This window comes from Anastrepha ludens, chromosome X (genome assembly GCF_028408465.1).
Source record: "Anastrepha ludens isolate Willacy chromosome X, idAnaLude1.1, whole genome shotgun sequence".
Lineage (NCBI taxonomy): Eukaryota > Metazoa > Arthropoda > Insecta > Diptera > Tephritidae > Anastrepha > Anastrepha ludens.
Genome location: NC_071503.1, coordinates 38,290,842 through 38,318,351, shown reverse-complemented (window position 1 = coordinate 38,318,351; position 27,510 = coordinate 38,290,842). Strand labels below are relative to the sequence as shown.

Here is a 27,510-nt window from a genome sequence, read left to right as displayed (position 1 = left end):
AAATTCTGTGTCCGTAAACAATTTCTTTATCTGTGGACCGACGAATATACCCGCTTTGATTTTCCCTGTTAACAATCTTGGGAGCTTGGTTTTCAAGTATTTAAGGGCTGTGTTTTCCGGTTTTTTTTGCCGAAGCTTTCACAAAATTCTTCATTAGCCCAAGTTTTATATGCAAAGGGGGGAAAATAACTTTTTTTTTCAACAAGTGCTTTTTTGGTAACGTTGTTTTTCCCCACGGCATGCTCCACACGCTTCGGCCAAACTTGTTGAGTGAAATGTTTATCATCCGCTCTGCTATCCCAAAGACACAAAAAACAACTGTATTTGGTATAGCCACCCTACAGACCAGTCAGTAGAGCGAAAACTTTCAAGTCACAACATATTTTCCAGTTATACGAACTGTAATATAATATATGCGTGGTCAGCTTTTTTCGAGCGCTTTCTTTGAAGATATATAAACCACAAATAAAACAGAATTTATCTGGTGCATGCTTGCACATTTCAGTGTATTTTCTTATAACACAGATATAAACAAAGAAAAACAAAGTAAGTTCTGCTCTAGTGCAAGGCGCAATCTCAACTGCCCGACCGCCTGACGGACTTACGAAAGGGAGCCTGTATAATTTCATCATCTCATTATTCTATTGCTCCCTTTCTTTCACTTATGTATTCCGCGCCTTACGACCAGACCTTACTCGACAACAGAGTCCGTCTCTTTTCCTCTGTCGTCGTGCACAAATTTTTACTTGCAGAAATATGGCGCACCGAAAAATATATACAGACGTACAATAGTCATACCTACAAGGTCATACCTCTGATAAGCCTATTATGCGACATATATATATATATATAAATATATATATGGGCATTTCCACAGAAATGTCAACCGAAGCCAAAAAATTCAAAGTCTATAAAATTATGTTGTTTTAACATATTTTTATAGGGAATCTATCAAATGTAACTAATGTAAACAAATTTTACATTTGTACAAACCACATTTTGAAATATTCGAATACAAATTCGAACCAGTGCAAAAGTTCCATTTTTAACATTTCTGTTGCATGTTTTGTTTTGATTAATGATCTTGATAAGATATATGTCAACATGGCAAATGTTAACTTTTCACACGCCGATCAGCAACATGAGTACAGCGGATGTACAGCGCTTACATAGCGCTTCCCACAGTATTCCAGACGCACCGTCAGCAGAAAAGCCAACGGCAGCAACACCCCAACTGAATTAGGCCGGATGTAATGCACGCGCAACCCAAGTCAGCGATTCCTCGAAATTGCGCACGCCACCACAGGTAGCTCGGTGCATTTTAAGTTTAGGTTTTAGATTAAGAAATTTTGTAATTTTAGTTTTAAGTTGAACTCAATAAAGAGCGGTCGTTCCGCAATCTTTTTTAAAAAGAGATTTCCACGCGAAAATCTTTAACTGGCGCCCAACGTGGGGCCAATTCGTTAACATAACGCGGGTGTGAACAAATAAAGGAGCCGTCTCCAGTAATAGTGTCCATAGTGTCCTAAAAATAGAAGAGCCGCCTCCGCTAACAAGTGTTCCGTTCGCGAGTGGTAGCTGAATTGGCCCCCGAACCTGGTGGACATAAAGGGCTTTTACAAGCTGTGCCACCAACAGCTGAGAACGTGTGCCGGAAGAAGGATTCCCTGGCAAACGGGGACCATCAACAATCCGCCGCACCACAGCGACCAAGCGCCGGAAAAGGGATTCCCTGACAAACAGGGACTATCAACAATCCGCCGCATCCAAGAGTGACGGAAAAGAGGCCCCCTAGTAGCGAAAGCAAACGGGAGACGCAAGCCGTCAGCCGCCGCACCGAATCAGTAAATCTTCATTTAAGGAAAGGTCAACAATAAAATGTTCCTGCACACTTTTATGTAAGTCTATAAATTTAAGTTATACATTTGTAAAATCTTGAAGATATTAAATATAAAAATATTATTGTACTAAAATTTTAAATACAAAAAGTGAAGAAAAAATCAAGAGAAATTTTATATAAGAAAAAAAATTCTAAAAGAGAAATTTTGTAAGAAAATTAACGCAACTAAACAAAAAGTGAAGAAAAAATCAAGAGAAATTTTATTTAGAAAAAAAAATCTAAAAATAGAAATTTAGTAAGGTTAAGAAAATAATACAACTAAATAAAAATAAAAAATAAAAAAAAAAAAACTATAATATTGCTTAACTCTGCGATTCCTACGGGACCCTCCAGAGTAGGAAAGCCCTCCTTCCTAGAAGGAGTAAAACAAATATAGAGCTTATAAAGGACGGCTCGTACAGCCAATAACTTAATAAAATTTAAACCTAATAACATAGCTTAATTCTGCGATTCCCAACACCAGGGACCCTCCAGGATAAGAAAGCTCTCCTTCCAAGAAGGAGTAAAACAAAAATAATAATTATAAAATTCATAAAGAACGGCTCGTACAGCCAGTAACTCAATAAATTGCAAATTAATAATATAGCTTAATTCTGCGATTCCCAACACCAGGGACCCTCCAGGATAAGAAAGCTCTCCTTTCAAGAAGGAGTAAAACAAAAATAATAATTATAAAATTCAAAAAGAACGGCTCGTACAGCCAGTAACTCAATAAATTACAAATTGATAATATAGCTTAACTCTGCGATTCCCAACACCAGGGACCCTCCAGAGTACGAAAGCCCTCCTTCCAAGAAGGAGTAACCACATATTACACGCAAAAGCTGCGATTCACCACCTTCGGGGGGACCCTCCAGCTTTATCAATAATAATAAAAAAATAAATAAAAATAAAAAATCAAAAATTTAAATAAAAAATAAATTATAAAAATCAAGGGAAAAAGAGAAAAACTAAAATGTCTAATCCTAACAATTCAAACAGACCCCAAGAGTTAGGAAAACATAGACAACAAAATATAGAATTACTTACAAAGAAGCAAATAAAGGACCTTGGCTATCACAATAAAAACAGGAAAAAAAGAAAAAGAAAAGGACAAAGGAAAAATATATTTTAATTATAGAAAATTAAAGCGTGAATTGAATTTCTTCATATTAATTTAAATTCGCATCCATCGAATTAAATTAATTTCAAGAAATCTAACCAAATTTAGTTCTATTAAATTGAATTAATTTTGATACAATTAAAATCAAGGGAATTTTTAATATGATTAAATTTAATTTGAAAATAATTAATGTAATCTTTAGATAAAAAGAAAAATCGAGTAAAATGCCATAGGCGTTCGATCATTAGATAATAGGAAAAATCGAGTAAAATGCCATAGGCGTTCGATCATTACATAATAGGAAAAATCGAGTGAAATGCCATAGGCGTTCGATCATTAGATAATAAGAAAAATCGTTATAAATGCCATAGGCCAACGATACAAATTTAAAAATTAGATAAATAACTATAGGTCCATAATTGCAACTTTTAAAGAATACAACTCGACAATTCATTCAACCACCAAGAAAAAACCCTTAGAAACATTTTTCGGTACCAGAGTTACCACAGACCTTCCTCAGGCACTCCATCTCTGCCTGAAACCAGTAAACCAGAACTAGGCGAAACGCCCATACCGCAATACCCTGGACAGATTTTGCATATTGATATTTACATCACCGACAGAAATATAGTATTGACAGCAATAGACAAATTCTCAAAATATGCACAAACAAAGATAATTAAATCGAGAGCAATAGAACACGTAAAAGAACCTCTACGAGAATTGCTTTTCCAATTTGGCGTACCCGAATCAGTGGTTATAGACAACGAAACTTCCCTTAATTCTGCAACTATAAAATTTCTGCTCGAAGACACTCTCAACATCAAAATTTTTAAAACACCGCCTTATGCCAGTTCAGTTAATGGCCAAGTAGAACGATTTCATTCTACCTTAACAGAAATAATGCGCTGCCTAAAAGCAGAACGGAATTTTACTTCATTTGCTGAACTCCTTGATAACTCAGTCTATGAATATAATTATACCATCCACTCAACAACAAAAAAGAAACCAATAGAGATATTTTTCGGGAGAAGAGTCTCCACAGACCCAAGCCAGTTCGAAAAGGCAAGGGAGGAAAACATCTTAGAATTAAAAAATAAACAGGCAAAAGACCTTTGTTTTCATAACAAAAGAAGGGAAACCATAAAAATTTACCATCCAGGCGAAACTATCTATGTAAAAATAAACAAAAGGCTAGGCACAAAAATTACCCCAAAATTCAAAAAAGAAATAGTAAAGGAGAATAAACACTCAACCATAGTAACAGAATCGGGAAAAATATATTAGTTCACAAAAGCAATATAAAAAACTAGAATAAAACTGTCTAACCTTCTTTTCACAACTCTCTTTATTTCGACCACCGCAACAATAGACATTTATGACTACTCTACTGCTCAACTGGTTACAATCAATGACGGGACAGTAAAAATTCAAAACGGAGCCTTTAGGCTAATACATGTAATCGACCTTAACAGATACGAACAATTTCTAACGGACATTTACGATTACGTTTCTTCAGACATTCCTAAGGATAGCATTTTACTACCTATCCTAAAGCACGAATTAGTCCAATCTCTCCAAATCCTTGATACCCTTAAACCAGCAAACTTACGACAAAAAAGATCAATAAATATTCTAGGTACTGCCTGGAAATTTATAGCCGGATCCCCCGATCATGAGGATCTAGAAGCAATATCAAATAATCTAAACCAGCTTAACAGCAATAATGATAAACAAGTTCTAATAAACGAAATTTTTAATGAAAAAATTAATAACGTTACACAAATTGTGAATAAACTTTTTAATAATATACGGAAAGATATGAGTATAGTAAATGAAATAATTATTAATTTACAAAATAGAATTAGATTAATAAAAGAGGAATCAATAAATATTAAATATGCCGTACAATGGGCAAAGAGAGATATATTAAACTCATTATTGTTAAACAAGAACGAAATTGAAATTGCACTTGAAAAATTAGAAAATGATGAAATTCCATTTAAAAATGCGGAACAGGCATTAGAAATATCAGAAGTTAATGTTATTAGCAACAATTTTACAATTTTTTATATGGTAAAAATACCATTAACAATTAAAGAAAATTTTCAAAAAATTATTATAAGACCTGTAATAAAGGCGAATAACACTATAATTAATGTCGAATATAGTGAAATATTAAAAGGAAACAATCAAGTTTACGGAATAAAAACTCATTGTAATAACTATAAGATAATTGAAATTTGTAAACAAAAGCAGATAGTTAATATAACTAATAGTAATTGTATACCTAGAATAATTAATAGCTTTAATTCAACTTGCACCATAAGCAACGGGCACCATATTCCACATATTGAAGAAATAAAGCCAGGCATTTTACTACTTAATGGCTTTATGGGAAAAATAGATGCTGACGCAACAACCCAGAACTTGACGGGAACTCATGTTATCAACTTCCATAACTCAACATTGAAAGTTAATAATCAAATATTCATCAACTATGAGGCAATTCCTCCTCCAGCTATCCCAGCTGTCCTACAACCAGCACCAATCGAAAACGAACGGATTGAATTGCTTTCACTAAAATCTCTGCAAGAACTGCATATAAATAATACCCGAAAAATAAATCTCCTAAAGACAGTAACAATATCAACTGGCTCACTTTCACTTGGATCAATTGCAGCTATTACTTGCATAGCACTAATATTTTTCAAATTTTGGAGGAAAACTCAAAACAAAATAATCATCGCACAAAGCTTAGACAGCAACCAGATGCCTCCAGCAAGCCTCAACTTGGGTCAACTCAAAGATCTGCCAAGAGATCAATCAAGATATGTAAGTTTCAATAACTTACCCTATTTCTAACAACGCTCGAGGACGAACGTTTTTAAGAGGGGAAGTGTTAACATGGCAAATGTTAACTTTTCACACGCCGATCAGCAACATGAGTACAGCGGATGTACAGCGCTTACATAGCGCTTCCCACAGTATTCCAGACGCACCGTCAGCAGAAAAGCCAACGGCAGCAACACCCCAACTGAATTAGGCCGGATGTAATGCACGCGCAACCCAAGTCAGCGATTCCTCGAAATTGCGCACGCCACCACAGGTAGCTCGGTGCATTTTAAGTTTAGGTTTTAGATTAAGAAATTTTGTAATTTTAGTTTTAAGTTGAACTCAATAAAGAGCGGTCGTTCCGCAATCTTTTTTAAAAAGAGATTTCCACGCGAAAATCTTTAACTTATATTATGCCGGGACATTTGCTTTTTAAAATCTCGGTTTATATGTGAAGAATGTAAGAAAAATGTAAAAGGAACGATGCGATTGCCAATTATGGTAAATTTTTTATTTGATTTACCGTATAACTCGATGTCGCGTGCGACATTGAAAAAGAACATTTGTTATCAGTGAGTCGAAGGTATTTGTACAATTTGCATCAAATATTAGTAGCAAATAGATATTTTCATTGCTAATTAAATAAACAAAACTTTGCTGGAAAATAATCAGCGCTTTGCTCTTTTTACTTATTTAAAGCTTGTAGCGTGCGACATCGTAAGTGTAAAATGTACAGATTCAAAATAAATTTTCGTTCGAAAATATCTTTATTAGTATATGTAAATACAAAATATAAAATTTTTGAACGTAGATGAGTAAAAACGGCGGCGAGAGAAATAAGGCGAACTGTAAACGGTGGAGACAAAGGTTAAAGGATGATGAAACAAAATTACAAAACTATAAATTAAGAAGCAAGGAAAGAATGCGGAAATCTAGACAGACGTGGAGACATTAGTAATACTATTCTCAGTTAAGTTAGTTTCCGTTCTTTGTTTTTACATAGTATATAAGATTAATATACTTATTTTTGTTTTTCTTTATTGAAAACATTTTGTTAAGTTTATAATTTGGGTTGTGAAAATAAATATATTGAATATATTAAAAATCATTTATAATCATCTTTTGCATGTGTAATTACATAAAAAGTAAAAAAATAAACATAAAAAGTATGATGGAACAAAATGTCGCATGTGACATGTCGCGTGCGACAGCGATTAAAATTAAATAAAATATAAATTACTTAATATTTTTGAATAAAATAAAAAGCATTATTAAAATACATCAATGCGTAACATTTAAAAATTAGTCGCATTAATACATTTCTCCAGGTTTCGCTAAAAAAAGTTTTTGATTTTTTTGCTTTGAAAGCGACTTCTGTTTTTGTCGCATGCGAATGGCTTGATTTTTTCTAATTATCTTGAAAACGAACAATTTCCCAAAATCAACCTTAGCACCAATCATAGTGCTAATCAAGTGCTATAGCTTTCGCCTTTTGTCAAAATAAAATAATGTTTTGGTGTATGTTTTTTTTCACTTTGAATGCGTATGAATGTCGCATTCGACATTGGAGAAATGCCCATATCTATTTGTATGAAATAAATATTGTTTTTAATTATAGTGAGCCTAAGAACAGTTATTTTGCGTGACTCAATACGCAGGCTGGAATGATTTACTTTTGTTCGAAACCGTATTGTATACATCAAAAGTAATACGACAGACGATGAAATTGTCTTCATTCACATAATATTTTATAACTTCTACAATTTTTCGTCGATTCAGAAAAACTTAGGCTTGAAATGTAGGTGAGAAAATTGTCTTGCAGAAAACCTATCTAATGTCGATATAAAAAAATTTCTTGTTCCAGAAAAAAGTTAATAAACTTTGATAATTTAGTAAAAAACGTCAAAAATGCCTTTTTTTAACTTTCAACAGCTGTTTTGCGAAAACTACGACTTCCATTGACACGAATTATATATTGCCATGTAGGTCATATGTGTGCCTTTCGAAATTATGCACTTCGAAGATTTTCGAGATTGCAGGTAATAACTGCAGTATTGCCCAAAAAACAGGTTTTTTGGGAATATCTCGGAAACCGTTCTATGAAAAAAAAAAAAAAATTCATTTTTGGTTTCAGCGACCTCAAATTAGTTTAAAAAACGATTTTTGGTCGAGGACCATTTTTGAAAGTGAAAAATTGTAAACTTGTGTAATATACAAGGTGATAGCAGTAGCACAGAAACAAAATGTTCATGTTTTTACGTATTTTGTTTTTGCAATGTTGTGGTTTCAGTGTCAAAATTTGAATCAGAATATAAACAAACAAGGAAAACAACAGCAAATAACCAGATCACTTACTATTAGGTTGAGGAATAAGTTCGTAGCGTTTTTACCGTAGACTTTTATTTAATCAAAAAATAATAATTATATTAGGAAGCTAATCAATTATATATTCGCCGTTGCTGTTTACAACCTCTTCCCACTTCCCGACCAATTTGTTGATGACGTTCCGCCAAAAATCACCTGGTCGGGTGTCAAAGAAGTTGTTGAGCCAGTTTCTAAGGACCTATTTGTTATCGAAGTTAACGCCCTTCGCTTAACAAGGATCGAAAAAATATCTACGAATGCTGATGGGCCTCTCAGTCGAGCTATATGGTTTGACCATGTCGATCAGCTCTTTTCAGTCGAATAGCCTCTCTCTCGCGGTGTAGCTGGACAATGCAGAGCTGCTTCTTGACCGTGGTACTTTTTTCGAGCATTTCCCAGTATACCATGCCCTCCCAGTTCCACCAAACACATGTCATGATCTTCTTTTGATGAAGACCCGACTTGATTCTCGGCTTTGGCGTATCTCCTGGAGCCACCCAATCCTTTTTTACTTCATAATGATGGAAAGCGTTGTTTATGACCGTGTGTTGCTCGATGGTGGGCGAGATGCTGAGAAGCAATTTTAAGGTGACTTTCTTTGTTTATTTTCGTTGAGCTCGTGAGGCACCTAGGGTCCCAATTTTTCTGTAAATCCCATTGAATGAAGGTGATCGAGAATGGTTTCCGACCGTTCTCCTTCAAAAGTGATTTGAGACGTTCTTCATCGAATTCAGAAGGCTTTCCGCTGCGGGACGTACATTGACGTCAATGCCACCATTTTTGAACTTTGCAGACCATTTCCGTGCTGTAAACTCGCCTATGACACCTTCTCTATACACGTCACAAATTTTCCGGGCTGCTTCGGCAGCTTTTTGACCTCGAGGAAAAGCGAAGAAGAGAAGGTGTCGAAAATGTTGATTTTTGACCCCCTGGGTATTTCATTTCTAAGCCTCAGAACTAATAAAAAATTGAATAAGTCAAAAATACATTTAACATAGTTTTGTAGAACAGAAAGAGTTCTATCTAATGAATACTTACCCTTTGCAAAACAGCAAACAAATCGCTGTAAAATAAAAGAAAATATAAAAACGCTATGAACTTATTCCCCAACCCAATATTTTATAATATTTTTACAACACTACTAATTAAGTCTGGCAAAGTAATGCGCTTTCAACTCAAAACGGTTATATCAACCGGTGCTTTTCACGTAATTCGCTAAATTTCCTAGTGTTGTTTTACATGTCGATTGCAAAAAGAGTATAGCTTAAATAAAGTACACCTAAATAAAATATTAGACGGCCGCCGTAGCCGAATGGGTTGGTGCGTGACTACCATTCAGAATTCACAGAGAGAACGTAAGTTCGAATCTCGGTGAAACACCAAAATTAAGAAAAACATTTTTCTAATAGCAGTCGCCCCTCGGCAAACCTCCGAGTCTATTCCTGCCATGAAAAAGCTCCTCATAAAAATATCTGCCGTTCGGAGTCGGCTTGAAACTGTAGGCCCCTCCATTTGTGGAACAACATCAAGACGCGCACCACAAATAGGATAAATATTATCTATCTTATTGAGAGCTGGCATTGACTGTAGGCGCCTATATAATTATTAATAAATACATATGGGTTTAACATATTGACATCTGAAAAATAACAGATGTTTAAAGTGGCTTTACTCAGAATCATGATTTTACGACGTAAGCGCTTATTGTTTGTAACCAATATTGGTAGAGCGATTCTTTTACCGTTATATGTTGCGACAATTGAAGTAGGCAACATTCACAGTTAAGAACAAAGTTGTAAAATTTTTAAGCGAAGTAAGCTGTAAGCTACTTATTTCTCTGTCCATTGCTGTTTGAATAAATTCTGTTAGGATTTGTCAGATCTAGCGGACGCCCATATTTGTATGTTTCGATGCACTTACACAAATTTGTGTATGCCTTTGTCGCTAGGTGAAAGGCGTCTAAAAACTTGGTACACCAGTTCAGTGGACCGATTTTGGCTTAAAACCGGAACGGAAACTGTATCGGTTGTCACCCGTTGTCAGGATTGCAACTCTCTTCACAGGAAAAATATGCATGTGGTAACATTATACCCTGAGACGATTGCAACATTAGCCACATTTAATACCTTAAACGAAATTAGAAATATCAACGCCAACAGTTGGAAAAAAAACAGTAAAAGTAGAAACATAAACAAAATTACAAAAAAACAATTCATCCCAATTGTCGCTGAAAATCCGAGCTACAGAATTTTTCAGCAGCCCACATCTTCTAACTTAAACAACAGAAAGGGTATATCTTCTGATTCTAGTAATGACAATATCAATAATGTTAAATACATTAGAGCTTCAACAACACTAACAAAAGCAAAAAACGATACGACACCAAAAACTCAAACACTCGTAGCCACAACCATAGTAACAGCATTGAAAGCCGTGCACGAAATGAGTCAACACGACGGTGTCACAAATATGGCGAGAAATAAAATATTTGCAAAGATTTTGCCAAGCAATAGTTTTGGCAGCACTTCAGGAGATGATAACGTTTCTTTTGGCGATGACAATGAGGGTGCGTTATGTATCAATAATGACAATATTAGTAGTAAAAGCCGCACCGGCAGCATCAGCAACAGCGACGATAAAAGCAATACGGCTGCGGTAAGAAACAACAGCAGCAGCAAAATGGACACAAACGAACGAGATCGAAAACGTAAGCGTTATTTATCTGACGAGGATTGTACCCGAACAACTCGCCAAAAACAGCATCTACTACAACAGCAACAAATTGAACAACACGGATACTTATGTGACATAGCCTCAGTATTGGCGAAGAAATCGAAACCTATGACCGAGAACGCAATTAAATGCAGCAGCAACAGTAGCAGTAGTAACCCAAGTAATAGTGGAATTGATGCGCTTCCCAGAAAATGGTTGCGCTCCTCGCTTTCTGGTGGTATGCAAGAAAGTATGGCGACAGAAATTGGAAAAAGATGTAGCATTATGGAACGCAAACGTATACTGCAAGCAGACTCTCACCGAAAACAGAGCGACAACACAATTATCAGCAAATGGCGAAAGAGCACAGAACAGAGATTGTCAAAAAAGCAAGATTTCTCTAGCTCCGATTTTAGTGATGACAACGACGAAGACGAACATAATGAAAGTGCCGATTGTGATAATGAGCTTGGTAATGATGCAGTTGATAACGACGGTGTTGTCAATGAAGAGCGGACTGTACAAAGCGCTGAAATTAATGAAGTTGGCACATTAAGCAAACATAGCTATAATCCAATGAAAAGCCTCATCGATGCTAATAGAGTAAAAATATCAGAACATTCACGTTCACCATCATTAATCAATTCGTCTCTTACGCACATTGTATCCGAATTTGAAGATAAAGAAAAAGTTTCCACGGATAACAGGTTTCGCGCTAATGAATCTGATCGTGACGCTATGATTATAGATGGTAAAATTGTATTACCGACGAAACCAAGAAATAAGTCGGCTCGGGAAGAGAATGCACTGCCCGGCATTGAAACCAAAATGTCGCATCGTCATCAGCAAAGTCGTCGTCTTAGCTCATCGCCGCATGCTAGCCATGAAGGAACAAAATCGCCGGTGAACATCAGTGAGACTGTATTTGCCCTGAGCCAATCTGCTGGTACTGCCATGCAAGTCACTCACGCATCAAGCGCAACAACTTTAATAACACCAGTCCGTTTGGCGCTTCGGGGCCATAATTATTGCTTCGATACTGGGGCATCAGTAACGGATGAAGATGTGACAGCAAAAAGTAAAAATTCGAACGAGATTGAGGCCAATAGCACGAAACAGCACGAAAATGCCGCCCAAAGCCGTATATGTGATTTTACTGTAAATGAAAAAAATTCCGAAAATACTTCCAAGAATGAAGTTCCGTTCACAGGCATAGAAAATGGTGAACCTAATGACAGTGATGGTGATTTTAAGAGAGGGAACTTGAACAGCAAACAAGGGTATATATCAAGTCCACTCGATACGGGTGAACATGGGGGACATCAGACGCTATACGGTGATCAACATGTAAGCGATGATAGGTCTATTAATGCCGTTAGAATGTGTTTAGAAACATCTTTGCAAACGACGTCAACAACACAAGCGACGGGAACAGAGCCAACCCATTATCACCACCTGGCAGCAAAAACAACGACGTCAGATTTGGTGTCAATAAACAATCGAATTGAAAGGACTAGTACGGTCAATGTTGTGGATAATGCTGGAGATTTGGAAGCAATAGCTAGGCAAACGCGTCAAAATACCGAAAACGAAGAAAAAGATGACGACAACGCTATTACTATGGAAGGTCATGTCAGCAATGTGGTCAGAGGGGATGATACCAGCGATACTTTGGATCGGACACATAGTTTAATCCATGCTGATGATCATAGTTATCGCAATATAGTTGCGATATCTATGTGCAGTTACGACAGGAGCGAGAACCTTTGCTTACCGGCCGAATCTTTTTCGCTTGCAATAACATCAATAAAAGCGGAAAATACAACTCTTAAATTTGCAAATAATTTAACCAATTCTACTACTACTACTACTACTACGACTACTACTACTACTACTACTACTACTATTACTACTGCTACTACTACTACAAGTACTACTGCTATTACTACTACTACTACTTCTACAATTACTATGGCTACCGAAGGTTGTGTTTCATCAAATATTACTAACAAGATTCCTGAAAGAGATGCTATAATAGCAGCAGCAGAAGCAATGGCGGCGCCATCGCTGACACCGGCATCAACACCGATGTTGAACACAGCGAAAATGTTTGTAAATAAAGCTGATGGCAATGAAATCGGTAAAAATATGACGCATGAACTAAATACAACTGCTATCAATATGAACCCAATGTCTCAAGATATTTATGAACTGAACGCCTCGCCAGAGCCGCCGAAAATATTAACAGAAACGTATTCCACGCGCACTGAAAACAAAAATTTAACAACGAATGAGTCATACAGTTCATGGGTTCATACAAGTGAAATATTCAGACGCTACAGCATTGGTGACAGCGAAGATTGTAGTGTCTTAGATACCGCGGCGCAAAACGAGCCACAGTTGCCGATTATAACAGATTTGTGCTATAAAGTAGAAAGCAACCTGGATATTACTAGGAGAAGTCAAGACGGGTCAAACTCAAAACTTCAATTGCAGTCAAATGATCACGAAACTGATTATAGTGCGACCATTGGGAATGAACAGCAGCCAAAAGATCAAACAAGCGAGCATTATACTAGACTCCAGCCCGATGATTCTTGTACAACTTTGGGGGCTACGCATCGGTATGCTGCAGAAATGACGGCGCACCAGAAACGTCATCTGAATCAGAGCATACAGCACTATACGCAGAATCAGTTATGCCACCAAATGCAGCAGCAACAATATCAGATCCATGATCATCGGCAAAACCAACTGCAACAAGAACTGCATCAACTGCGCCAGGAAAAAAATCGTGATGATCGTGTACATGCACAAATTGATACATCACACGTGCTGCAGCACGTTTCGTCTCACGGCCATCATCTGCATACGCAAGCTCACTCGTTACATTTACAAGACCGTCAACAGCAGCAGCTGACGCAACAGCATTTAGTAGAACAAGAAAATCAGCGTCTAGATCGGCAACGTAACGAGGACCAGCAGCAACAACACTTGATTGCATATCTGCACCATACTGCCGAGCAGAGTCGCCTACAGCAACATCACGCCGCTCATCAACAACATGAATATCAGCAGCACCAGTATCAACAACAGCAACAACATTTACAGCATCATCAGCAACACCTTCTTACAAATTTGCTACTATCAGCGCAGCAACAACAACAACCTCAACATCACACGCAAACAGATTTCAAACGATCGAATCGTCCACAACCCAGTATTGATGACCTCATAATTGACGAATTCTCAGAAGATCCGCACGCAGCCTATAAACTGTGAGTAGTGTATGAGAAGCCATTGCTTATTTAATTTAAATTCCAACCTGTTCTAACACAAGAAAAAACTGATTATCATACTCTGTGGACATGTGTAAATTACACATAATATTGATATATTATATATATGCAATTTATTATGGGTGGTTTTTGAGTTGCGATCGCAGGTAAAAGCAGGGATACACCTTGGATTATATTAGATTCTCCATGAGGTTTGCACTTCGACCTCATGGTCTTTTGTGCCTTCTACTCATCACGGTACATTATTCAGACCCAGTCCCCTTATTAAACTCCAGATAGAGCTAGGTTAGATTGGGCGTATGTGCCTTTCTCCTGCCTGCTATTGGCCGAGACGTCTCAACCTTCTCCGCGCTGTAGCACTACATTCAGTGTTGTGCTAGCAAACCTCTCTTAGCTAGCCCTAGCTCTTCACTCCTGAGCTTCTCTTTGATGGTGTGTTGTCCCATAGCAAGGAAGGGTTCGGGTTCTATTAAATACGAGGTTGTAATTTCATCTTGCCAATGCGTCCGCTATTTCCCCCCCAAATTGACCGGATGCGATTGTGCGTTCCCAGTAGATACAGTTTCTCGATACACTCAAGGACCAATGAGGACTTAATCCCACAGGATGATAGAGCCTTGAGTGCCGCCCGGCTGTAGCTCAGAATTGCAATTTGCTCATGCTGGAAATATCTGTATAAGTTTATCTCTGCACATAAACATATGGTATACATCTCCGCTTCGAAAACTACCCACAGAACGCTTGGTTCTCGGGCCGTATATTCTAGCGCCAATACCTTTTGTGGCATTTGACCCATCTGTGTACCAGTGCACGGTACACTCCTGGAATTGTATTTCAAATGTAGGTCTACTCCAGTTGACCTTATCCTCCAGTTCAATTCTGAACTTCTTTCGACTTTGATGATTTTAGCGATATCATCTATGTGAGCTGCAGCCTCAGTAATTTCATGTTTTTAGATGTAATATTCAACAGGGTATGCTTGTCTTATTGCTGAATAACTATATGAAGCGGTGTCAGCTCAAGCATCACCTTCATCGCAGATGTAAGACAGGTCCGCACCGCCCCCGTAATCCACACGCTTGCTAAGCGCTGATCTCTCAATCCTGGTAAAACTTTCTTCCTGGTGAAAGGATTTATGGTTGTTTTGGACGGGTTTATATCCAGACCTTCCCCAGCACACCATCTTTCATTATATCGCAATCGGCCCATCTTATGAATTGCTGAGTAAACAATTGTTAAGCCGATTGGGTTGGCCTCAAAAGCACCGTATAAGACTCCGGGATCTGCGTTTCCACGACAGTCGGTTCTACGTTACCGAAACGACCCGGATTTATATCCGGCCAAGGACTGTCACTCCAGTAGCAATTCCCGTGTGTAAATATGGGGAATGTTTATGCTGCTACAACAACAACTCCGGGATCTGAGTTACGGCTTCCGGAAAACTTTTAAGCCAGCAAATCGCATGCTCTTTCCACCTCATTGCATGTATATGTGCCGTCTGTCTTTTTGATGCCTAGTTTAATATCTATTCTTTTCTTAGCCATAGCTTTGTGGAGCCTAGCCACAACAGGGGCTTTTCTACCCCTTTTCCCTTTTCTAATCTCCTTACTGTATGCGGTTAGAATGGTAGCGTATTCATCCCAGCATCTGGTGCGTTTGGCTTTATTAAATTGCCTTCTCACTCGCCCCGTCTTTTGAAGTTTCTTTCGACTACCATGATGTGTTGGTTTTGTCTTTTGGTTTCGTCTGAGGACAGCTACACTTAAAACCAGCAGTAATTGAGTCGTTCAGACTGTTTACCTTTTCTTCTAGCGTTATATTTTATATTATAGCTTATAGTACCTGACGGCATATTCCTACACTTGTCAGTGTTCCTGGGGTTGTTTCTGGGAGTTTCTTGAGTGGCTTCTGTTCCCAATTCATACTGGAGGTTCCTGTGGTCTTGTAGGGAAGCTCGGAGCAAACTTTCCAACCTGACGCCAAGTTTTCAGCCAGTTCATCAAGTCACATCAAGGACTTCCTGTCTATTCCTCGTTCCGAATGTTGGCGTACACCCAACATTTTGCATATAGATCATTACTGATAATAAACTCAAATAGAGACGAACCCTTTCTTTTACAGTTGGCATCACATCCAATTAGGAGTGGTAGCTTCCTTCTGTTACAATAGCTGACCAAACTCCGTACCTCTTCTGTTCGAACGGTGCTATTATATCCCAAAAATATGCAGATGTCACAACGACGTCTCTGCGGGTCCCGTCCACCAGCAGCTGCACCTGGATCGCAACCAGATCCTGGTTTAAGAACTCTGTAAAGCACAAATAGTTAATGTTTCTATTTAACACTACCCATGTTCTAGGTCTCTCTTACAAGATATCGCAAATTACTTTATTAGGCAGCACTACCAAATGGATGTCTTTGAGAGCTTGTCTGCTGGCCATTATTATCCAGCGGGACTGTCGGGGGAGAAATATCCCGTCGATCCCTGCGCCACACTGAAGGAACCGATGGATGTGCTCACTGCTTCTTAGCGCTGTTGGTTTCCCGTTTCTTTTTTCTGAGGCGAGTTTAGGTGTAGTCTTTTTTCTTCCTGCCCTGTAGTGGTATTGGTCCCACTTAGCCATCGATGCTCCACATGGCTGATGAGAGACATTCTTGGGCCGTTGCTCCACAAGTTGGCGAGCTACTTCTGGCGATTTGCCCCCCTGCAGATGGCGCAGGTACCATTTCGTCCCCGCGCCAATCAATCTCATTCTGTTGAGGTCGTCCAATGCGCCGTTGTCCAGATCGCGAGAAGTTGGGCGTCTGCCCCTCCTCCGCCTACCCTTTCCCCTACTAGAGTCGGACGATTCCCCGTACTCTGAGTGCCTGAGAGGTTTGTGGTATCTGCTGTTGTTGTTGTTGTAGCAGTACCTTTGCCCTGTCAGTGTAGTGTAATCACCGGTCATCTTCATCTAGCTCATCTAACGGTAATCCCAGGAAACTAGCTGTTTCGACGGGTTCGGCTCAGAGGGAGAGAGGTGTTAGATGAGTGGGTTTGATGGGGCATGTGAAAAGGTGGTTAGTGTCGTGCGGGGTGCCTTCACATGGCGGACATATGTTTAGTGTGTCGGGGTCGATTCTGGATGAGTAGGAGTTTAACCTGCCACAGTATCCAGAACGTAATTGTGCCAAGGTTACGCGGGACTCTCGGGGAAGCTGGAGCTCTTCGTCTGCAATTGGTGGTGGTTGGACTCCGATAACGGCATTCGGGGGTCGGGAGCTTAAGAAGGTGGTAAGGGTCTCCCGATGAATGTCGTTTATGGCCTGTCTGTACACTGCCCGATCCTGGAGGGGTCTGTCTGCTTTGTCTGGGATCTCGTCCACGTGGTTGAGGAAGTGCCTCCTGATGTGCCTGGGAGGTGGCTCAGGCTCAAGCAGGTGTCTGCATGGGTGAGGCCTACGGTGACACCCAAGCAGAAACTGCTTGCCGAGCATTTTGTTGTGCTCCTTAACCGGGAGCATGTGCGCCTCGTCGTGCAGGTGTTGTATGGGGGACATCATGAAACATCCTGTCGCGGTCTTAATTGCAGTATTTTGACAGGTCTGGAGCCTCGTCCACTGCGTATCACTGGTTCCAGGCGACCAGACGGGCGCAGCATAGTTAAGAACCGTTCGCCCTATTGCTTTGAAAGTCGACAGCAACATTTCTTTGTCTTTGCCCCAAGTGCTGCCGGCAAGCGACTTTAGGATCTTGTTGCGATTCTATAGTCTCGTTGCAATAGCGGTTGTACGCGCTGAGAAGGAGAGCAAGCTGTCAAAGGTGACTCCCAATATTCTGGGGTTGTTTACGGTCGGTATTGGGGTATCATGGACGTGTACCTGAAGTTGCAGCTTGACCTCCTTTGTCCAGGTGGTGAAAAGGATCGCCGTGGATTTAGTGGCAGAAAGTGGTAGGTTTCTCGCAGTGAAGAAGCGAGAAAGCCGGGCGAGGTAGTCGTTTACTTTTGTGCATAGGCCATCAATGTCATTGCCCGACGCCATTATCGTGCAGTCGTCGGCGTATGAGACCAGTGAGACTCCCTCTGGTGGCTGGGGGAGTTTCGAAATGTAGAAGTTAAAAAGCAAGGGTGAAAGGACACCACCCTGCGGCACTCCCTGCTTTATTTTTCGCTGTTTAGACGTTTGGTCTCGAAATAGGACCGACGAGTGACGAACACTCAGGTAGTTCGCGGTCCACCTCTTCAGCCCTGGCGGGAGTGTCGACTGTAAAATGTCATCTAGTAGCGCGGCGCGGCTGACTGTATCGAAAGCCTTTTGTAAATCCAACGCTACTAGGACAGTCCTCTCGCAGGGGCGGTTTTGGTTAAGTCCGCGGTTTACCTGGGTGTTTATGACGGTGAGTGCCGTGGTCGTGCTGTGCACTCTTCGGAAACCATGCTGGTGTGAGGCTGGGGTCAGGTGTTCTGTAAGGAGTGGGAGTACAAGGGCTTCAAGAGTCTTCACTACTGGGGAAAGGAGAGTTATCTGACGATAAGATTGTCCTTGCTTGGCGGTTTTCCCTGGCTTCAGTAGTGGGACCACTCTCCCTAATTTCCACTTATCAGGAATGATGAGAGTGGCCATAGACAGGTTGAAGACCTTGGTGAGAAATTCTACTCCCAGTGGACCCAGCTTTTTCAGCATCAGCATGTTTAGTACGTCAGGGCCAAAGGCTTGAGATAGTTTCATATGTTGGATGCCCCCCTGAACCTCGTCGCTGGAGAAAGCAAGCGGTACACAGTTGTATGTCAGTTTATGCAACCGTCTGGTGGCACAGCGTTGGGATCTGTCGGCCGGAGGATGCAGTATAAATTGCGGGCTAAAGCAGCTCGCGCATCTCTTCGGATCCGACGAAGTACGACCGTTAAAGGTGATATCCACCTTGTCGTTGTGCTATTTATCAGACCTGCGCTCGCAATTGTGATGCCAGGCGAGCTGCTGCAATTGCCCACTACCCTAGTGGGGGCGTCGTCGTTTACAGTGCTGAATGTCGAATCGTCTATCTGCTCTGCCAATAGCTGTCCCTTACGATCATTTGGCATTTGGCAGGCTTGAATGCCAAAGATCGTGATACGCATTAAAGTCACCTACTACCAATCGGTTTTCTCCCCTGATGAGCGCACCTACATCAGGGTGATATCCTGCCGGGCAGCAGGTGACAGGGGGTATATAGATATTATAAATTTCGAGCTCGGCATTGCCTGACCGGACAGCTATACCTTGACATTCTAAGGTGCTGTCCCTGCGGTCGATGCCTTCATCGATGAGATGATACTGCACTGAACGGTGGACTATGAACGCTAGGCCACCACCGTTGTCTCACTCGCGGTCCTTTCTATGCACTTTGTAGCCGTCCCTGGTAATCAGAGGGGAGCTAACGTGCAGTTTTGTCTCTTGGACCGCAGCTATCTTGATACCATTCCGGCTCATGAAGTCGACAATTTCGTCAATCTTGCTCGTGAGTCCGTTGCAGTTCAGTTGTAATAGCTTGAAGCTTCGCTGGAGTATATTCGGAACTCGGGGGGTGAGGGAAGCGTAAAGTTGTCTACGTTGGTCCTGCTGTTCGTTCCGCAAAATTTGTAGTGGCGTGACGTTGACTGGCGGCCGTGCCACTGGGGGCGGTTGCGGGTGCAGAGCTCTGCTGCAGGGGGCAACGAAGTCGCGTGTCCACTCACGAGTAGTGTGCAGGCCGGAGCACCTCCACAAATGCACCAGCCACTGCAAGAATTGCATTGGACAGTTGTCAAGTTCCGAGGAACTACGGTCTAACGCACGGAGCAGACTGTGCGGGGGACCAAGAGCTGCTGGTTTGTCCCCGCACTGGGGTAGGAGGAGGAGGGTTGTGGGTCAGTGAGGAAGTTGTGTTGCACGTGGGGTCTCCTTACCGTTGAGGTGTTGTTGGTGGCGGCAGTTTGACGTGCCGGCACTGAGGGCAGTATCGCCGTTGAGGCAGGGGCCGCCTGAGGGCGGAGACAACACGTGGAAAACATACCTTGTGGACCACTCCCTGTGAGTCTTAAGACTTGAGCAGGTCTTAAGATGGCACCACCCGTTGCACGTATTACACCTAACCGAGGTGCAGTTCGGGTGGAGCCGTTTATGGCAAATGCAGCAGTAAAATACTTCTGGTCCGGGGTTGGGTTCGACGCCAGCCCGGAAGAGAAGTATTTGGAGCAAGCGTGCTGCAACGGATTGCTCCTGTGACGAAAGATTGGGGGTGGGATACGGTACGCTAGACAGGGCTAGTTTACAGGGGCGGCAGCCCTTGGTCGGGAAAAACCCGAGTCATTCCGGTAACGTAGAACCGGCTGCTATGGGAATGTGTGTGGTGGTATCTGCTCGCTGGAGACGGCTCCGGATCGGTTGCTAGCCCGAAAGTTATCCGGCCTTGTGATACGCAGCCACGGTGATGACGTTCGTTGGCGAGAATTGGTAGGAGCAGTTGTTTCTTTTCGAGGATGTCCTTGCCTCACTGTATTTGATGTTGTGTCTCTGGTGACTGACCCACTCGATCTTTCAGTATCTAGGGCTGATTCGTGGTACACCCCCCGGCCGGAAGATGGTTTATCAGCTTCACGGGCGTGTTTCTCAAATAACGACATTTCCGCCTCTGAGAGCCCCTCAAGCTGGTGGTTGTCAAGCTTTTTACCACTGCCTTTTTTGTTGTAGCTATGTTTGTTGGTTTTGATTTTATTTATATTCTTCCTGCTTTTAGGACTTTCTGCTCGAGGAGGCAAGCTCAGCAGTCTTAAAATTTATTGGAGATTTCAATGGGTTCGCCGAGTTAGGGGTTCGCCCTTGTCGCGGTAAGGCAACCGTTTGTCCTTAATTCGGGTGGTGTTGAGGAGGCACCGTTATGATATAGCCGAATTAGCCTCCTGGCTGCAAATCATCCAATGGGCACGACGACGCATGACGCCCTGGATTAGGAGGTGGCAGCTCTTTGTCATCGTTCTCAAGAGGTACTAGTTGTTATTGTAGCAGCATAAACATTCCCATACATATATGGGGAATGCTGCTGAAGTGAAAGTCCTTGGCCGGATATAAATCCGGGTCGTACCGGTAACGTAGAACAGACTACCGTGGAACGGTACTAGTCATTGGGGTGAGTTATTGTCTGAACTATTCCTTCCGGTGCCTGGATTGGTTTCGAGGTGCCTGCCGTAGCAGGAGCCCAATCAGTTCATATATCTTATAGGCCAGTACATATCTAGAGCTCTAATTGGACCCTGGCTGTTAGTTGAGATGAATACATATTTTTTAGTGATTTGGTTCCAACATTTAAGTACTTGTGCTTTTTTTGTTGTGTTGAAGTAGAGGTAGGGGTTTGATTATAGAGACAATCTATGAGATCGATACGATTAGGTATAGGGAACAATGCTATGACATAACTAAGGGCTGAAATGATGCAGGCGTTTTCTCCTTAATGAAATTATAAACGTCTTAAATTAGAGTGTATTTGCTTAGAAAGAATCAGCTGCTTATGCTATTTATATAGATGTCGTGATGTATTAAATTGGGTTATATTGGTTCTGAAAGATTAAATAGGAGAATTATTTTCGATAGAAAGAAAACGATCTCTGTTGACGACGCGGTAGCTATATCGCCAACTAATAGGTACGATTTTTTCACATTCCTAAAGTGAGATCTCTTTGGAGAGTTCTCTATATGGTCTGCTCAATATCGTGAAAGTGTTTACTAAACACTCGGAGTTGAATTCCATAAAAATACTAAATGGCAGTCCAACATTTTATCTCTCCAATTTATCTGCTTTTTATGGTTTTTCAGAGTATTCAATATGCCCTGGTATTCAATCAATCATTACGGAACCTTACCTGAATTGTCAGTCCTTCACTAATTCGCTGAGTGTTGGCTTACAATAACTATTCGACCTTTCTTCGACTTATTAATACTAGAGGCCCAGAATAGTAGTTCTTGGGGCTCCATTGCAGTTTAACAGAAAGGAGTTGGGTAATATATTGAATCGTGAGAAAAGTTGCAGTTGTACCATGCAATCAATTCAATTTATAATCGAATATTGTCATCACAGTACACAAACTTTTCATTTAATCGCCAAAATTGATTTTGCCACCGTTAAACATAGTACTAATTAAGTACGCGTTCCATGCGGAATGGCTATCAAAATCCATAAAGTAAATTGCATTGCCACGAAATTTCGTATGTATCTCATGGCAAAGCAGTAATCAGTTAACGGGGAGAAAACACCGCGCAAGACGCCATTTAAAATTGAGTGAAACAGTTCGCTTGCGGGTGAAGTACCTAAGTTCGAATACTCCGAAGACATGGTATTTTTAAGCGAAACGTATTCACAAAGAGTGTAAGTAAATATTTTTATATTTTTTTGTGTCAATATATATGTGTGGTAATTTGTTTAAAAACACTTTTCTTACCAAAATTTCCCAATGGCTTCTGGGGCGATGCTCCTGAATTTGACGTTTCTTCTCATTAAATAATCAATGTTGCTAGTAACATTTCACGGAAAGCCAAATGCATGTTTCACGGCTGTGCCTTTAGATGCAATACCGAGTTTTCATCGTTTTTCCATTACTTCCCGTGCTGTCTATTATGCTTCCAGCGTTTTTCCTATAGCTTTTATAGGCTCTAAAGAGTTCACAGGAGCGGAATTTCAGATTTTAGGATAGACTGATGTAACACGGTGGCAGATCGATAATATGTAAAACATGTTTTAATTTGAAACCGTTCACAATATTTCTTCTATGCAAATATCGATTCTTCAATTTAATTATATTTTGTCCTCCCGAAACGATTTGATTTAGAATCGCTCAGCAGATATATTATATTCCGGGTAAAGGTTTGACTGACTATAGCATTTTGTTTGAGTGTATGTTGCTAGTTAAACAGTTAATACATATTATTGTTATAGAAGCGGTTTACTAAGTTAGTCTACTAATTGGTGTTATTCTTGTTGGAGTACTTATGAAGGTAACGGTTCCCATCTAACGGTATTCTCCAAAAAAATGCTATCTTGATGCGGTGCGTCCAAAGGGAAAGGGGTGTGAGATGAGTGGGTTTAAATGGTCGCGTAAATAGGTGGTCAGTGTAGTGCGAAGTACCCTCACATGCAGGATACAGGTATGTTGAATATGTAGCGTTCAATTCTGGATTGGTTGGAATTTAACCTAATGCAATATCCTGAATGCGATTGGGACAAGATGACGAGGGTCTCATAAGGAAGCTGAAGCTCTTTGTCTGCGATGAGTGGTAGTTGGACTCCGATGACGTCATTCGGGTGGCCTTAGTCTAGGAAGGTGATAAGGTAATAGTAGATCGCTGTGAAGATATTGTAAAGGAGACATTAAAAGATATCCCGTGGTTGTCCTTATTGCAGTATCTTGGCAGGTCTGAAGCTTTATCCGCGACGTATCACTAGTGTCAGGCGACGCTTGGATCTGTCAACCGAAGGATGCAATATTAATCGTTAGCTAAAATAGCTCGCGCAACGCTTCGGGTCCGACCGAACACAACCACCAAAAGTGATTATCACCTCCGCCCTGATTAATAATTCCCAAATTGTTTGGGAAATTCAGCTGGAGTGACGGTCCGTGGCGGGATTTAAATCCAGGTTGTTCTGGTAACGTTGAACTGTCGTAGAATCGATTATTATTATTAATTGCTATTGTCGGTGTTATCTGCCGGCAGGTTCGGCAACTGTGTTGCTTCGAATAGGGTAGCTCAAAGGGTTGTAAGACGAGTTAAGGCAGGGAAGGAAGAGATGGTATGTGTCAGTGAGGCTTCCTTCACATGCAAAGTATGAGTTTAATATGCCAGGATTGACTTTAGCCTATTATGATACACAAAACAAATTTATAAAAAGAGTTACACGAATCTCACAAGACCGCTGGAGGTCTGCTTCGCAATACGTGATAACATTCTTTCAGGTCCAGTAGTTGTCGCATATTACTTTAAAAACCGATTCTACGTGCTAATATTTGAAGAATGATCTGATCAAATTATATTATGACAGCTATATAATCCTCGTTAGATTGGATCTTAATAATCTCTGTTTGTTCTTGATTTGTTTCGAATTCTTAAGTTTGTTCCTGAAGTATTAAGTAAAAATATGTATGTTTTGTTACAGTGGTCTTTCGCCAAACAATGTCAAGCATGAACATCAAGATGATGGCTATGAGACCAGTGCCGGCGATGTGCTTACTCCGAATTCTCATAGCTCTTCAACGCACTCGGTAACGCCACAACATCAGATGCAGCATGCTATTAACCTTATCCCACCGCCTAAGTGTGAGGAGCAACAAGTAAAACTGCAACAGCGGCAACATAGTGTTAGTGATGAACTTAATCAACAGCAACAATCACAAAACAAGCCTTTAGCACAAAGAATAGATCAGGATCTTGGAAATGCTGAAAATCGCACAGAAGAAATGTCAACATGTGTCAATACGAACGCAAATCTACCGACAGACCCCTTCGCTTTTATGGAGGAGGAAATAATTGCATCAACGGCAGCTGTTTCTAATGATAATAGCCCCAGAAATGATAGGGCCTCGAATATTCTACAAGAATCTCAAATTAACGGCGGTAACGAGGCGATTAGAAGTAGTGATGTAGCAACGTCTTTTCTGAGTTCGACAGTGAGTGTACTGGGTCAGGGAGACGAAATGTTTAATATGCAACATCAACACCGACAGTCCCAGCAGCAACAGCTAATGCATGCAAGCAATAGCGAATTACAGGAATCAATGAGTTATAGTCTGAAAATAAAGCTTCCAACCGCTGCTGCGAATATGCTGTCCGAGGGGGAACAGCTGGAACAACAGCAATTGTTAGATCACCACCTACAACAGCACACACAATTGCCGCAACAATTGACAACACAGCCGTCCCAATTTCTTTTCAATGAGAGTAATGCGATTTTAAGACCTCCACAAAAGAAACGGGGTCGCAAAAAGAAAATTCAGCCAGTTGCCGATGGAGCACTGCCATTATCATTACAATTGATTACAGGAAATAACAATACTGGAGGAACAGCTGGTCCTGGCAGGGAATTAGAATCTAAGTGAGTATTTTCCTTTATCTGGGAGGTAAACTGTTTGTAAATGTACGTGTGTGTTTTTTTATGCAGCCTTGCTGATAACCCAGGTTTGAATACGAATGAAAATGCTTTCACAGGTCTACTAAAGGCGAAGGAGCGTAAAAAACATGACCGCTTTAATGGAATGTCTGAAGAGGAAGTCGTGAAGCGAACACTACCCGACCATCTTTGTGATAACCTCGACATTGTCATAGTGAGTGTAAATTCCCAATCGTTTCTGAGTATTATCTTTTAAATTTGTTTCCATATGTACATATATGTACTCGTCGTAGCCGAATAGGTTGGTGCGTGACTACCATTCGGAATTCACAAAGTGAACTTAGGTTCGAATCTCGGTGAACCACCAAAATTAAGAAAAACATTTTTCTAATAGCGGTCGCCCCTCGGAAGGCAATGGCAAACCTCCGAGTGTATTTCTGCCATGAAAAAGCTCCTCATAAAAATATCTGCCGTTCGGGGTCGGCTTGAAACTGTAGGTCCTTCCATTTGTGGAACAACATCAAGACGCACACCACAAATAGGAGGAGGAGCTCGGCCAAACACCCAAAAAGGGTGTACGCGCCAATTATATAAATATATATCACTACATATTATAAAACAAAGTCGCTTTTTCTGTCCCTATGTCCTCTTGAATGCTTAAATCTTTAAAACTACGCAACAGATTTTGATGCGGTTTTTTTTTAAAGATAGATTGATTGAAGAGGAAGGTTTATATCTATATAATGTGAGGAAATATATAAAGGGGGCGTGGCAATCGGTCAAAATGTGGCAAAAAAACATAATTTTTTTGTTTTCACGGCCATAAATCATAAACGAATCAACTAATTAAAATGAAACTTTCTTAAAGTTTAACTTTGAAATACTTACTTTCGTTCTGCATCAAAAAAATAATTGATTTATTTGTTATTTAACCAAAATTGTTTAAACAAAAGCAGCTCTTTTCCCAAAAAAAGCTGTTTGTGTGTTTGTTCGCTGTCAACCGAATGAAGCAACAGGCGTTAAGCGACAATCTCACCACACCTCATTAATGTTGAATTACATCGTATGGTGACGTATGTATGTATGTATTTACGAATCGCCCGCATTATTTCATTTCGGACGTATGTACATATGTATGTATGTATGTACTGAATTCCATGTAATTATATGTACATACAATTTTACAGTTTACAACAATTCTGTTCTCAGGAGATTTCCGTCAAATCCTACCAGTTGTGACTCGAGGAACGAAATAAATGCTTCGCTAAAAAGATCCCACCTTTGGTCGCATGCCAATAAATTAGAGCTTAAAACTAATATGAGGGTTTCGTCATCTTCACGTGAGAACAGGCTATTTCCAGAGATGCTGCTAAAAGTTGGTAATGGAGAATTAACACAAAGTGAGGGAAGGATTAACCTAGAAAACCTTTGTGTTTTGATAGACAACATCCAAGAGTTAGTCAACAATGTCTATCCTGACATTGATAACATAAGTTATAAGACAATATCTTGGTTTAAAGAAAGAGCTATTCTGTCACCAACTAACGAACAAGTAGATAAAGTAAATAACTTGATTATTTCAAAGATTGATGCACCGACGAAAATATACTACTCGGTGGATACTGTTCTCGATTTGGAAGAAGCTGTTCATTTTCCTACAGAATTTCTAAATTCTTTGAACCCGTCTGGACTCCCTCCTCACAAAATGGAGCTGAAAATAGATTGTCCTGTTATTTTATTAAGAAACCTAAATCCACCTAAACTTTGCAATGGCACGCGATGTGGTACCGGAGAAGATGTATTGATTCCCCGAATCTCTCTGATACCATTGGATCTACCATTCCAATTTAAACGCTTACAATTTCCGATAAATACATCTTTTGCAATGACCATTAATAAATCTCTGAGTCAAACCTTCAACGTTGCAGGCTTAGATTTGAGCGTTGACTGTTTTTCACATGGCCAACTTGTCGCTCTTTCAAGAGTAACCTCTAGAGAAAACATGTTTGTATTGTCTAATGACAAGAAAGCTATGAACGTTGTATATAAAGACATTCTGTAATATATTAATTGTTTAAAAATAAAATAAATACATATGTAGAAATGCAAAAAGTAAATATGTAAAAGTGTAGGGTATGAGTTTAGATATTCCAAAGATAGCAGGAAATCTTCATGCTATAAAGAAACGGGAATTGTTTTACTCCAAA

At 40.2% G+C, this 27,510-nt stretch overlaps 1 protein-coding gene across 2 annotated transcripts in view; it reads left to right on the top strand.

The window, feature by feature from the left end:
* The window catches only part of LOC128870429 (uncharacterized), a 205,982-nt gene that overhangs the window by 106,270 nt on the left and 72,202 nt on the right, over positions 1-27,510 (top strand). For both annotated transcript variants that reach the window (XM_054113050.1, XM_054113049.1), the window contains 3 exons: positions 10,150-14,191; positions 24,353-25,288; positions 25,355-25,517. In XM_054113050.1, coding sequence (XP_053969025.1) covers positions 10,272-14,191; positions 24,353-25,288; positions 25,355-25,517 — 5,019 coding nt within the window. In that variant the 5' untranslated portion in view covers positions 10,150-10,271. The remainder of the gene's footprint in view (positions 1-10,149; positions 14,192-24,352; positions 25,289-25,354; positions 25,518-27,510) is intronic.